Below are 14,653 nucleotides of genomic sequence, written 5' to 3' on the forward strand. Positions count from 1 at the left end.
TAGTGATTAAACATTCAAATATATGAGTCTCTGGGGGCATTCCTATACAAACTACCACAGGGAGGTAGACTGATTTGATGCATGTTGAGGAATGATGGCTAGACATCTTTGAAAGTGCTTGTTTCAATCGTCATGTGTCTGTGAGAGCAGAAAGGTTTGTGTGCACAGTTGGAACTGAGCTGAGGTGTTGTAGGTAGTGTTGGTTAATGTTGTGTGATGTGGCGTGTGCAGTGCCAAGTACACATGCCATGTAGTGTTCAGAACAAAGGCTGTGGTGAAGTCATGAGATACAGTGTGGTGAGGGTACCTGAAACACCTTGGACTCATACGATGTTGATTTAAAATTAATTTTTGATCGTTGCTTGTTCAGAAACCTTTTACCATTGACAATTCTTTCTCTACCCTACACGGTGTCATGTCCCACAGTAAGAAGCTGTCTTAACTGATCATCCTTCACCCTTCTTGTCCTCAGTTAGGTTGGGGATCTCACCAGTAGTTCTTTCTCTGAATCATCTGCCCCGATGTGGTCACGTGTGCAGACAGAAGTTTCTGTTCCATGTGGTCCTGCAGCTGCTCAGTCCCAAGTAAACACACAGAGGCTTATATTAATTATAAACTGTTTGGCCTCTTGCTCAGGCTTATTACTGACTAGCTCTTATGCTTAAATTAACCCATAATTCTTATCTATGTTTAGTCACATGGCTTGGTACCTTTTCTCAGTTTGGCATTCTCATCTTGCTACCTCTGCATCTGGCTGGCAACCCCGTCTTTCCTTTTTCTCTTCCCAGAATTTTCCTAGTCTGGTCACTCCATCTTTACTTCCTGCCTGGCTACTCAGCGTTTTATTAAACCAATACGAGTGACAAATCCTTACAGTATGTAAGAGCACACGTGATTCATACTTAGCCTGGAGCTGTCATCCCTGTGCTTGGAGCCTTCTGTTGCTCTCCCCAGTCTCCTAACTTCTCCCTCCTTTGTGGCACACACCCTGTGTGCACTGGAGAAGAGAGAGGCTTCTTCACCTGGGCAGAACTGAGTGTTTGCTGTGGCTTCCTCCTGCACTGTGTTGGTAGTTCTGTGCGGGAGTCTACTCTCGCTGTCGTCCTTCCCAATTGGTCTGAGACACTGGGAGGCATGGCACTTGACATCTTAATCACGGAAGCCAGGGATGCTCTCTGCACACCAAAGTTGAGGGGACCTTTTCATGAGTCTCTTTTAAATGCTTAGAGAGCTCTTTTCATCTAGTATTCCAATATTCTGGAAAGAAGTTTTCACGTATTACTGTATTAGTTAATTCCTCATTGTTTTATTTTTCTGAGAGCTTTTATTTCCATAGTGGAACCCAAGGCCATATGGTCACTGGGCACGTGCTCTGCATTGAGCTCTGGCCTCACCTCTAGGAGCCTCGTGTTGGTGTTTCTTGGTTAATTTAATTTCCATCTGTCCCTTCCTGCCCAGTTTTTATTTTGTCTATTTTTTTTGTGTGAGTTCCTGAACTTTATCTTCCATGTATTTTACCGAGTTTTCTTTTAATCTCTTTTCCTTCAGCCCCCTCCATTGTCCCCATCTCCACCATGGCCCCCGTCTCCACCATAGCCCCCGTCTCCTCCATAGCCCCCCGTCTCCACCATAGCCCCCCATCTCCTCCATAGTCCCCGTCTCCTCCATAGCCCCCCATCTCCTCCATAGCCCCCCATCTCCTCCATAGCCCCCCATCTCCTCCATAGCCCCCCATCTCCTCCATAGCCCCCCATCTCCTCCATAGCCTCCGTCTCCACCATAGCCCCCCATCTCCTCCATAGCCCCCCATCTCCTCCATAGTCCCCGTCTCCTCCATAGCCCCCCATCTCCTCCATAGCCCCCCATCTCCTCCATAGCCCCCCATCTCCTCCATAGCCCCCCATCTCCTCCATAGCCCCTCATCTCCTCCATAGCCTCCGTCTCCACCATAACCCCCCATCTCCTCCATAGCCCCCCATCTCCTCCATAGTCCCCGTCTCCTCCATAGCCCCCCATCTCCTCCATAGCCCCCCATCTCCTCCATAGCCTCCGTCTCCACCATAGCCCCCCATCTCCTCCATAGCCCCCCATCTCCTCCATAGCCTCCGTCTCCACCATAGCCCCCCATCTCCTCCATAGCCCCCCATCTCCTCCATAGCCCCCTGTCTCCACCATAGCCCCCCATCTCCTCCATAGCCCCCTGTCTCCACCATAGCCCCCCATCTCCTCCATAGCCCCCCGTCTCCTCCATAGCACCCCGTCTCCTCCATAGCCCCCCATCTCCTCCATAGCCCCCTGTCTCCACCATAGCCCCCCATCTCCTCCATAGCCCCCCGTCTCCTCCATAGCCCCCCATCTCCTCCATAGCCCCCCATCTCCTCCATAGTCCCCGTCTCCTCCATAGCCCCCCATCTCCTCCATAGCCCCCCATCTCCTCCATAGCCTCCGTCTCCACCATAGCCCCCCATCTCCTCCATAGCCCCCCATCTCCTCCATAGCCTCCGTCTCCACCATAGCCCCCCATCTCCTCCATAGCCCCCCATCTCCTCCATAGCCCCCCATCTCCTCCATAGCCCCCTGTCTCCACCATAGCCCCCCGTCTCCTCCATAGCCCCCATCTCCTCCATAGCCCCCCATCTCCTCCATAGCCCCCCGTCTCCTCCATAGCCCCCCGTCTCCTCCATAGCCCCCCGTCTCCTCCATAGCCCCCCTGTCTCCTCCATAGCCCCCCGTCTCCTCCATAGCCCCCCATCTCCTCCATAGCCCCCATCTCCTCCATAGCCCCCCATCTCCTCCATAGCCCCCCATCTCCTCCATAGCCCCCCGTCTCCTCCATAGCCCCCCTGTCTCCTCCATAGCCCCCCGTCTCCTCCATAGCCCCCCATCTCCTCCATAGCCCCCATCTCCTCCATAGCCCCCCATCTCCTCCATAGCCCCCCATCTCCTCCATAGCCCCCCATCTCCTCCATAGCCCCCCATCTCCTCCATAGCCCCCATCTCCTCCATAGCCCCCCATCTCCTCCATAGCCCCCCTGTCTCCTCCATAGCCCCCCATCTCCTCCATAGCCCCCCATCTCCTCCATAGCCCCCCATCTCCTCCATAGCCCCCGTCTCCTCCATAGCCCCCCTGTCTCCTCCATAGCCCCCCATCTCCTCCATAGCCCCCCATCTCCTCCATAGCCCCCGTCTCCTCCATAGCCCCCGTCTCCTCCATAGCCCCCGTCTCCTCCATAGCCCCCGTCTCCTCCATAGCCCCCGTCTCCTCCATAGCCCCCCATCTCCTCCATAGCCCCCCATCTCCTCCATAGCCCCCCATCTCCTCCATAGCCCCCGTCTCCTCCATAGCCCCCGTCTCCTCCATAGCCCCCGTCTCCTCCATAGCCCCCGTCTCCTCCATAGCCCCCCATCTCCTCCATAGCCCCCCATCTCCTCCATAGCCCCCCGTCTCCTCCATAGCCCCCGTCTCCTCCATAGCCCCCCATCTCCTCCATAGCCCCGTCTCCTCCATAGCCCCCGTCTCCACCATAGCCCCCCGTCTCCTCCATAGCCCCCCATCTCCTCCATAGCCCCCCGTCTCCTCCATAGCCCCCTGTCTCCACCATAGCCCCCCATCTCCTCCATAGCCCCGTCTCCTTCATTGCCTTGCCTTCTCCATTGCTTCTGCTTTATTGTCTTTGGAGAATTTCTTCCTGTTCTTTGCTGGGATGCAGAAGGACCAGCAACTAGCAGTGTGCAGTTAGCAGTGTGCAGTTAGCAGTGTGCAGTGGGAGCGTGTCTGGGTCTCTGGGCCTGGTGAGCAGGCTTCACCTGTTGCTTATTGTGTTCCTCCTCTTCTCACCCTCTCAGATGCTCCTGTCTACAGCTCCTAAGGCTAAGAGCACTCTTGCCAGTGCCTGTCCCTGGGGCTGCTTGCTCAGGCCCACGTCTCTGTCCTTGCTGAGCACTGGCTTCACAGCTTTTGAAACCCAGATGCTCTTTCTTATTCCCCCTACTGTTGTGACTTTCTATTTAAAGGAGAAATCAGCCCAAAGGAGCAGACCCCTTCACTGGCGCTTGGTGTGTTTACAGAGAGCAGAAGCAGACGTGTGTGATACTCGCCATTTTTGCCTGGAGTTGATTAGTTGTGCTAAACAGAAGCTTTCTCTTATATGTGCCATTTGTTTTTCCTTCCTGGGTTTGATCTGAGAGGTGATTTAATATGTTTACTGTATTTTCCTAGTCTGCTACAGTTGTAATTCTGTCACAGGAGGAAGAGGGCAAAGGCACACTGGAGACTTTCTAGGGCACTTAGGTTGGCGGTAAGAAATCAGTGTCCGCTCCCTCCACCATGGCCTTGCATGTGCTAGGCAAGTGCTGGACCACTGAGCTCTACCTCTACCTTAGCACAATACGTTTCCTAAATCTGAGAATCTTCTGGAAATATTTGTCACTGATGGTTCTGAGACATCTAAGGTTGTGTCAAGTTGCCTTTGTGAGTGAGGTGTAATTAGTTTGAGGCAGGAGACTTGAGCTCATTTATAGTATGTAGGTCAGCTGTAGCACTTTATAGCTCCTAAAGCTGAGGCACCCTGGGGTGGAGCAGGCTTCCTAACATCATGGAGTGCATTGTGGAGAAAGCAGGCCCACAACTGCATTTCTTACTGCTGCCGCTCTGGATGCTAAATCTCCTTCAGTCTTCCTGGCACCTCGATAGGTTTTATTCTCTTCAAGACCACTGAATCTAGTTTGAACTCGGGGGCCACGTTGTAAATTTATGGTGTTGGCCATGAACCACCTAGTGTGAAAAGCAAGAGTTATTTCTACACACAAGGAATAAGACTAAGAATCAGTAACCGATCTCCTGAATAAGGTGTCAGGAAGAGCATTTGTTTTGATTCTGTTTTAATTTACTTGTTTAGCATTGTTGTAAACTGACTGTAGTGGCCTTCTCTTCATGCGGGCAGTTCCTGCCAGATGAGTTCATTGTTCAGAGCACCCTGCCTGGTGTCTGACAGATGCCAGCCACTCTCGAATAACGTTCCTCCATCCCCTCCTGTTAGATAGAGTAGGTAGTTTCTTTCCAAAACATACATATCCTCCAAGAAGGATTGTGTAGATGGTCCAGTGGTGATGTGGAGATGCCTGTGGCAGTACATCCTGAGTCTCCTGACTCTGGGGATGGCCAGCCACTCTTAGGACCTAAGTTGTTTTTATTGTCCCAGGAAGACTACCGAAAGAGCCATGGACTTACTTAAATTAGAGAGCATGGCCGTGAGCTCTAGTCATTGCTAAATTGAGCCCATGACGGTTTCTTTGTGTGATATTGTAATCCTCCAGGGCTAATTTTTAACATTAGCCCTATAAAGGAGCATGGCAGAATGGAAAGAATTTATGTTTTAAATTCAGTTGTAGTTTAGATCTAGCTATGTTTGGGACCTTTCATTTGCCAGGTTTATGGTTATGGATGAATTATTTAACTGTTATGAGTCTTCTTTAGTTGTGTGGTTGAAAGGCTAGAGCCATGTGGGGAGAACTTTTGTGACCAGTGTTACTTAGTACACCATGAAGCTGGTGGTGGTTCAAAGGTGAATACTCTTTTTTGCTCCTTGAATATTAAAATTTTATCTTTTAAACTTGTATTTTTAGTACTTATATATAATTATGCATTTGTTTATTCTTTTTGACATAAATGCATATTTAGGATAATTTGAATATAGAAATACTTTGAAGGTTTGCTTCAAAATTTTTTTTTGGGAGAGTCGGGGGTTGAACCTCTGGCCACATATGCTAAGTGAGTGTTCTCAGCCGGCACTGTTTTCAGCTCTTGGCCCAGAGTTCCTGCCTCCACAGAGCTGCATTGTGTCGCTAGGCTCAGTGCCGATTTCAGAGTTGGAAATAAATCATTAGATAGACAAATTTGAGCCCTAGATTTATGCATTTGTTAGAAACAGGGAAAACAGGGCCAGCGAGATAGCTCAGCAGGTGAAAGTGGCTGAGCCTGAGAGCCTAGTTCAATTCCTAGGACCCCTGTGGGTGGAGGGAGAGAACTGCTCCTGTAGTCGTTGTTCTTTGCCTTCCCCAAGCATTCCTACACAGTAAACAAATACTAAATGACAGAGAGAAGGAAGGGAGGGAGGAGGAGGGGCTGGAGAGTTGTCTTAGCAGTTAGGAGCACTTGCTGACCCGTATGATCCAGGTGCCCTGCACCACGTGGTGGGTCAGAACTATTTATAACTCCAGTTCTAGGGGAAGCCGTGTCCGCTCTGGTTTCCGTAGGCACCGGGCTTGCAGGCAGTGCACTTCCATACACGCAGGCAAGGCAGTCATACACACAAAAATCTTAAAAAAAAAAAAAAAAAGGTAGGGAAACCAGAACTTAGAGTGGAGTTGACCTTTTTTTTTTTTTTTTTTGAGACTTTCTGATAGTCTTGCTGTATATCCTGGGCTAGCCTCAAACTTGTGATCCTCCTGCCTCAGTTTCTCCAGTGTTGGAATTGCAGGTGTATGCCACTGTGAGTTTTAAGTAGATGAGACATTTTTAATCTCCATTTGTGATAGTATTCCTGCCACCCTCCCGAGGGAAAGGTTTGTTTTGTTTCCTTTCTGAGGTTTCTTCATTTTGCTCCATTGCTTCAGGACTGAGGAGGCAGAACACTCCCGGCTTGGTGAGCAGAGCTGGCTTCTCCCTGCTCCTGGGGAGCAGGGAGGGGTTTTTATTTCCCCTTGGACAAAGTGTTTGAGTAACTTCAGCTTTCCTCTGAACAGACACTAACTCAAGATTTATAGCAAATTGGTTCTTCATTGCTAATGCTTTTCAATAAAGACTGGTATAATACTTAATTTTGGCTTTAAAGCAAAGGAACTCAATGTTTTAAAATCATTCGAAGTTTTCCAGTCCCTTTGGCTTAACTAGTTACAGTTTGTGATTGTGCTATGCAGAGCTAACACTCCACTGCTGGTCGGCAGCTTTGTAAAGAGCACAGCGGGTGACAGTGGCTTCCCTTTCCACCAGAGCAGAGACACAGGAGCTTAGTGCCAGGGCCAGGGTTAGAGAACCTTTCGGGATCAGCCAGTGTTTGCCTGCTGAACTGTGAGGACGCTGTAGATGCAAGTGCCTAGTGAGTGAACCGCTGTGCGTGGCTTTCCTGGGGACAGACTCAGCCAGTCCACAAACCTCTAACGTGTCTTAATTTTCTAACACTTGAAACATGGTTGCTGTCATCACAGTGATTGGTATTATTGTTGTGTTTGATGTTTTCCTTCTCTTCCCGCCTTCCCTGCCCAGGGTTCTTGGACACAAAACAGTGCTCTTGGCTTAAGTGATGAGTATTCTCTGTATCTTTTCTGATTTGAACTATTTTGTTTTTATTTTGCCTCCTTCTTTGACATTTATTTATAAATTAATTTGAGGCTTTCTGACTAGAGCACAGAGACATTACTTTACTAGAAGAAACAGAGGAAGTTGAACAGAAAACTAGACAAGGGGGTGGGCACAGCAGTGAGCCGATGAGAGCAGCCGTGGTGGTCACAGTCACTTCTGCAGGGGAGAGCCGGGAGCGCTCACACAGCTGTCCCCATCGTGTCATGCAGAGATTGCTTGCCTGCCTAGCCTCGGATACCCAGGCAAGGCCTTCCATAAGTGTTGTGTTTGCATCTACCTAAAATGACTTTCTCCTAATAGCCTAGCTTGTTCCCAGATTCCATCTGCCTGGTACAGTGTAAATACTATGTAAATAACGGTGAGACCATGTTGCTTAAGGAGAAATATTTCAGGTATGGTGTCCCATACCTGTAGTCCCAGTACTTAGGAGGCAGGTGGGTCTTTGTGTGTTAGAGGCTAGCCTGGCCTACATAGTGAGTTCAAGGCTACATAGTAAGACCCTGTCTCAAGCACAGGCTCTCTCGTGCCCCCCTCCCCCAGTTAGGAAAAGAAAAAACCCTCTTAAAAAGATTAGCTGTCCATATGTCTGTCATAGAATAACAGGTAGGTATCTGAACTTAAGACAGTAGTAGCGTGGTTATTGCTTTTGTAACCTTTCTTTTGAGTTTCTGTGTTTTGGGATAAAGAACTGTGTGTATAACCCCCTTGAATGTCAGTCTGCCCTGTAAGTATCCGATGAGTCCCTGCCGTGTTGCAGAGGAGATGGCTACTTTCCTGCCCTGGGTGCTTCTGTGATGAAAAAAATTTGTACATAAAAATGATTGACTTTGTGGGAGGAAATGAATGGTACGGTTGGGGACACATGACTGTTTGGTACAGGGCCATGGCTGCTCAGCTTTGCCCTGTCCAGTCCATGGTTCCAGTTTGTAGCTACCTTAGGCAGGAATCCTGCTCTCCTTTGTGTGGAAGGAAGTGTCTTTGATGTTCAGTTCGTCAGACCCAAACTTCTGAAAGTAGAAATGTGTGGAATGTGTAGCAGCATAGCCTCTGCTTGCTTCTTGAAAGTTCCCGAGTTTTAAAATGTGTTTAAAAACCAAGAGGCCTGCTAAGGAGTCAAGGTTCCGTGCTGCATGTTAAGTGACACAATCGGTTTTGGTAGCAGCTGCTTCCCCGAGGACCTCTGGGTTCTGTGCTGCCCCGGTAAACACTCTCACCTCTTGAACTAGCTGCAGAGGTGGGGGAGCGGGAAATTCCTTGGCAGAAACAATGTCTTCTATAGGCGGAGAAACTCTTGTTCCCAGTCCTTGGAACCAGATGTTTCTCAGTGTAGATCTCCAGATTTGGGACTGTTGGCAGATAATTCAGGGGCTTGCCATTCCTAATGTGAAGATGTGAAGTCTCGAACACTTCCAAGTGTGGATTTAGAAAGATTTTCAACGTTAGATTTTTGTGTTAGGAATGGTCAACTCCCCCCTCATCCCCCCTACCCCCCACCCCCGTTTTTTGAGAGAGTCCTTCTATGTAGCTCTAGTTGTCCGGGAATATAGACCAGTCTGGCCTCAAACTCACAAAGATCCACGTGCCTCTGCCTCTTGAGTGCTGGGATCAAAGGCATGCGCCGCCACACCTGGCCACTTATTTTTAAATCTTACTTGTTTTATTTATTTACATTAAAAATTTAAAAAAAAATTAAAAATGTGTATGAGAGTCTTGCCTGCATGTATGTATGTTACTGGGTGTGTCCTATGCCTGTGGATACAAAGAGGACACTGGTTCTCCAGGGATTGGAGTTAAGGAGGGTTGTAAGCCACCGTGTGGGTGCTGGGAATCCAACCTTGGTTCTTTCCAAGAGCAGCCGGTTCTCTTAACTGCTGAGTAATCTCTCTAGCCTCTTATTTGGTTTTAAAATAAGTATAATTTGTGAATTGAATAGGGAGTAATAATTGAAAATAGTTTTTAAAAAATATGGGTACTTTATAGTAAATGCTTAGGCAAATAAAAATTGTTTCAACAGCACATAATGATTGCCAGCTTGCTTTATTTTGGTATTTAACATGATTAGCTATGTAGAAGTCTTGATAGAAATTATTTCCACACCTCTGTCCCCAAACCCAGAAGGGCTGATGTGTATTCTTTATTTAAAGAAATCTTACAGTGTGAAATTGAGTATAAATGCTTATTTTATCAGCTTTCTTTTCTGTGGGAACTTGTTCTTAGTAGTCTATAAGTAAAAAGAAAAATCAAAACTATTGCAAATTTCTTGTTGTTTTCCAGGCTGAACTCACAGGAATCAAATGGCGTAGGTACAATTTTGGAGGGCACGGGGACTGTGGACCCATAATTTCAGCCCCAGCCCAAGATGATCCAATCCTGTTAAGTTTCATCCGATGTCTGCAAGCCAACCTGCTGTGTGTGTGGCGTCGTGACGTCAAGCCAGATTGCAAAGAGCTCTGGATATTCTGGTGGGGAGATGAGCCCAACCTAGTGGGAGTAATACATCATGAACTGCAGGGTAAGGATTTTGTTTTTCCTTGACAATTATTTGCATCATATGTTTTTAAACAAAGGTAAATTTTGAAAAGGTTTAAGAGTTGCTTAAAACAGATCATAAGTATTCAGTAAACAGTACTTTTGTCAAGTCACTTTCCTTTCTCCCTGCTTCTGTCCCTACATTTCCGTCCCCTAAAGTCTCTTGTTCTTCCCCAGGTCATGCTGAAAATTAGAGTCTTGTCAGATCACTTTAAAATTATTTACTATTATTTAAAGACAGGAAGTCACCATGTGGCCTTACACTTGCACTTCTTCTGGTTCAGCTTCTTGCATGCTGGGATACAGGTGTTTGTCACCTTGTCCTTCGGGCCTCTGAGATTGCTACTGTTAAAGCATTGTGTACACAGCCTGCTGTGTTGGGGTGGAGACAGCCTATGGCCACTGTATCTAAATAATAGTGAATTGTGAGTAATTAGGAAAACAGCTATATGAACAGAACTTTTTCCCCCTTGCACTTTGCCAGCTGAGCTCTTGGTTGGCCAATTGAAAACAGAAATTCAATGCAACCTTCATTGGACAAATTGCTTATTGACCTCCAGTAGTGTTTTAGAGAAAGATAACTTTCTATAAAGTGTCTCAGACTATTTTCCTCGAGTCATTTTTCATGGATTCCAGAAATGCTGATTTTTAACTTACTAATTTTTGACTTCATTTTGCATCTGACACCTGGAAACTGAATTAATACAAGGTATTCGTTAGTCTGAACTACTTTTTATATTTACCATACATTTACAGTAGCAGAAAACATTGTCAGTAACTTTTGAGTTCTGGCAGACATCTTCACTCTAGCCAACAGTTTCTAGTTTATATCCTACAGAATTTCCTAAGTCACGGGAGATTCCAGCATTTGTTTTGTTTTTGAGCCAGGCCTTTGGTGCTGCTCGAGCTGCCCTTGGACTCCCGAGTGCTGTGGTACAGATTGCTCACCGCGCTTGGCCAGCCCCCATGGCAGTGGAGAGTGCCGGCCCTCCTGACCTGAGCTCCTGCAGCCTGTGTAACCTAACTACTCTCTAGTTAATTTGTGGGTGAAAAATTGCAGGCATTGATGAGATGTTTTGTTAGTTTATGTTTTTATTATTTATTACAGGAAGACATAAAACAAACTTCAATGTATTCTTGTGGGTCTGTTTTTAAGGTTCCAAATTTGCCTAAAGGATTTCCTGCCAAATTCTTTTGAAACTTGTTGGCAGCCTTGTTTTTTTTGTTGGTGGCGTCTCCTGCCACAGCAGCTAGGGGGCAGTACAGCACAGTGGACTAATTGAGCTAACTCCTGGGCTGCAAGCCTCCTGCTGCTAGGGTGTCTGTTCTATGAACAGACTCTCTCTAGGCGAGACTGCTTACTAGTGGGCTCCGCAAGCAGAATCACAGAGTTTACATCCATCTCCGAACCTGGCGTCTCGGCACCTGGAGTAATCAATACAGGATGGAGGTGAAGTTAGATCTTACACCACCTCTGTCTTGGTTGTTCAAGTCTCTAAGAGAGCTTCTAGGTGATCCTTATTACTTTGTGTTTGTTTGAATATCAAAATATTGCATTAGTTTAATTTTTTTTACCTGTGGTTGAATATAGTTTTTTCTTGAAGTTTTCTCCTTTAGTTTTTATTTTTTAAAAATATTTTAAAGCAACATTGATTGATTGATAGGTCTATTGATCTATTGTGAGTGGACATGTACCCTGGGATATAGTTGTGGAGGTCAGAGGACAACTTTTGGGAGCTCACTCTGTCTGTCTGTCTGTCTGTCTGTCTGCCTGCCTGCCTGCCTGCCTGTCAGTCCTTCCACCATGAGTGCCCTAAAGCTTCAACTCAAGTAGCTTCACTTAGTGGCAAGTACCTCTAACTGCCGAGTCATCTCCCACCTCCTCCTTTATTTTTGGTGAATATTCTGGGTTTTCATCTTTTGTTCCTCCTTATGGACTGATCTCTTGATTCATTTTACAACAATTTGGAAAGCAAACCGACCTAATTATGGAGTTGTTTGTTCCTGACAGCAGAGTGAGTGCTGTTCTTGGAGATGACTTGGCTAGCCGCTGAACTGAAAGGTGGGCTGCTCACCTTCCCTAGGCTACTTCACATCTCACATGTAGTTCATTGCCTTGATAATTTTTTGGTAAAGAATTAAGAAAAGATTGATTTATTTCTAAATAGTTTTTTATTTTTATTTTTTTTAAACCGTAAAAACATTACTCTCCCCCCCCCCCCCAAAACCAAGGTCTCACTTTGTAGCTTTGGCTGATTTGGAAGTAGTTATGTAGACCAGGCTGGCCCCAAACTCAGAGATCTGCCTTCCTCTACCTCCCAAGTGTTGGGATAAAAAGTGTGCACCACCACTCCCTGTGAAAGCACTGCCTTAAAAACACCAGACCGTCAGGACAAACGGAATAGCAGATGAGCAGCTGGAGGAGTTGTCGTTTGTGTGTGCACGTGTGTGCTGTCTGAGCACCCTCGTCCTTCCCTTCCCGATGGGTCGCTTCCCTCCCCAGGGGAGTGGCAGCTTGTTTTCACACTCTTTCCTTTGGAAAACTGGGAAGTGTGTTCCCGTGCTAAGCAGCTGTGACATCCTTGAGTGTCCCCTTCGTCCAGCATACTGAATGTTGGGAAAGTTACTGGAGCCAGTCACACAAATTGTCCACTTTTGTATGTGTAAGTAGCGAAAGAGTACTGTTCTGTGCATCATGTGTTGGGAAATATTTGAAAGTCAGTTAGAAAAGCGAGTGACTAATGGCAGTGAAGGTGGCATGTAGAGTGGTCGGGAAAGCAAGCAACAGAGGGCTGAGAATATTTAAGACTCCCTTTTCCGGGGTATGTAAAAGTTACTTTACTTTAGGTAAAATAAGCTTTAGCAGAGTCCTGCTAGCAGATGTGAATCTTCTGCACAGGGTAGCAATGTTGTGACTTCACAGGGATATTGAAGCACAGTTGTGCTTTTTGGTTATGTTTTAGAGTTTTCCTGTCATAGTGTTATACTTTACAGCATCCTGCTGACAAACACAGCGAGTACCACGCTGCCCGCCTTGGTGTACACATGTCTACATTAGTAAAGGAGCCTCACAGAGTGAGAGGACTCCTCTAGGACACAGGTTGAACGTGTACCATTGCACTTAGAATGCCTGCAGTATGTGGAGCGAGCGGTGTGAGGGAAGATGAGGATACGCTCAGAGCCGTGGGGGCGTCGTGCGGCCCTGGATTGCCTGTGTAGTCACTTAACAGCTGGGAGTCTTTGGTCAGTTTATTTAACTGATCATTGTCTTAGTTCCCTCCCTGTCAATTGGATTATGAGGCTAAAGTTAATAAAGCCCTGAGCTAAGCACACACAGCAGTTAATCTATAGCCGTGGCTGTTGGCTGTTGCTACTGTGCTGACAACTGCGAGCTCATAGAGGAGAATTATGTTTTGGCATTTTCTAAATAATTGATTCTGTTCTGTGTAGCAGTTAGTGCTTGCTACTGCCAAGTATTAAAGTCTACTTTCAAGTTGACAAAATTGTATTTTCTAATTTTAATGTTTGGGTGGGGAAGTAGGGAATAACAAAAACATCACAGTAGCAAAGATAACACACTCATAGGAAATTTACTGGATTTTCCACAAATGTTTCTATTTGTGTATGGATGTGCATCGTCAGGGGCTTGCATGTGCCACTGTGGACATGTAGACTTAGAGGACAACCTTTGGAAGTCCTCTCCTCCCACTGTGGGTTCTGAGGCTTGGCTGCAGATCTTCAGGCTTGCATGCATGGCAGGTCTTTTCACCTGCTCAGTCATCCTGCTGGCCCCTTCTCCTCGTTTCCTACGAACCCCATTTAGGGTGTGAAGAGGACACTGGTTTGATTGTTGTGCCCTCTAAGTAGAGTCGTGACTGCTGCCACGTGTCAGAGCGGTACCTACCGCATGTGTGCAGTCACCTTTTCTGGCTGTCTGAGTGCTCCTGCCTGTGAGTCCAGTTAGAGGAGTTGAGAGTTGCACACCCTGGGCTGTGCTCAGAGCACTATTAAGAATATATGAGAGGGGGAGACCAGGATGGCCCTGGCCTCACAGGGATACCAGGAGCTGGCATTAAAGATAGCTGTCACTGTACCTGGCTTAAAACATATTTTTATTGCTATTCTAATTTCCTATATTTTGTTCTGAATGAGTTTGCCAAAGCTATGAAGTAGTAATAATTGCATGATGATTCTCTGTGTAAACATACATGCTCACTTAAATATTTGACTTAATAAATAATACATCCTTAGCAGATTTGACATTTAAAGACTTTAATGAGTAACAAATTCTTATTGTGAAATGATGGAAAGATATCGACTCAAATTCTTTCATATGAAGAATAGAAAAAGATTCAGTGAACTAGAATTATTAAGCTAAATGTGCTTGAAATTGAGAGAACAAGCTGAAGTCTAACTTTTCTACTGTAAATAACATCAGCGTGTTACTGCAGGCAACTTACTGAAGCGTGTAATTGGTTCCCCCCCCCCTTTTTTTTTTTAAGAAAAATGAGACATTTATGCTAAGATCATAGTGAGATAGAACCTTGTGAAGTGAAGGCTCATGTTTTGCTGATATAAAAATTAAGCAATTGGCAAAGTTATAAAGATTATTGCTTTAGGGAAAAGTCAAAGTTTTGATTTGGGTGTTATTTTTGGTAAGCTGAGGTATCATGGTCTAATTTTTTTTTATTGTTTGTTTTTTTGAGACAGGGTTTCTCTGTGTAGCTTTGTGCCTTTCTTGGAACTCGCTCTGTAACCTAGGCT

At 46.3% G+C, this 14,653-nt stretch overlaps 1 protein-coding gene across 2 annotated transcripts in view; it reads left to right on the forward strand.

The window, feature by feature from the left end:
* The window catches only part of Med13l (mediator complex subunit 13L), a 227,150-nt gene that overhangs the window by 30,568 nt on the left and 181,929 nt on the right, over nucleotides 1–14,653 (forward strand). For both annotated transcript variants that reach the window (XM_059249610.1, XM_059249611.1), the window contains exon 2: nucleotides 9,635–9,872. In XM_059249610.1, coding sequence (XP_059105593.1) covers nucleotides 9,635–9,872 — 238 coding nt within the window. The remainder of the gene's footprint in view (nucleotides 1–9,634; nucleotides 9,873–14,653) is intronic.

The sequence above is a fragment of the Peromyscus eremicus genome, chromosome 23 (genome assembly GCF_949786415.1).
Source record: "Peromyscus eremicus chromosome 23, PerEre_H2_v1, whole genome shotgun sequence".
Lineage (NCBI taxonomy): Eukaryota > Metazoa > Chordata > Mammalia > Rodentia > Cricetidae > Peromyscus > Peromyscus eremicus.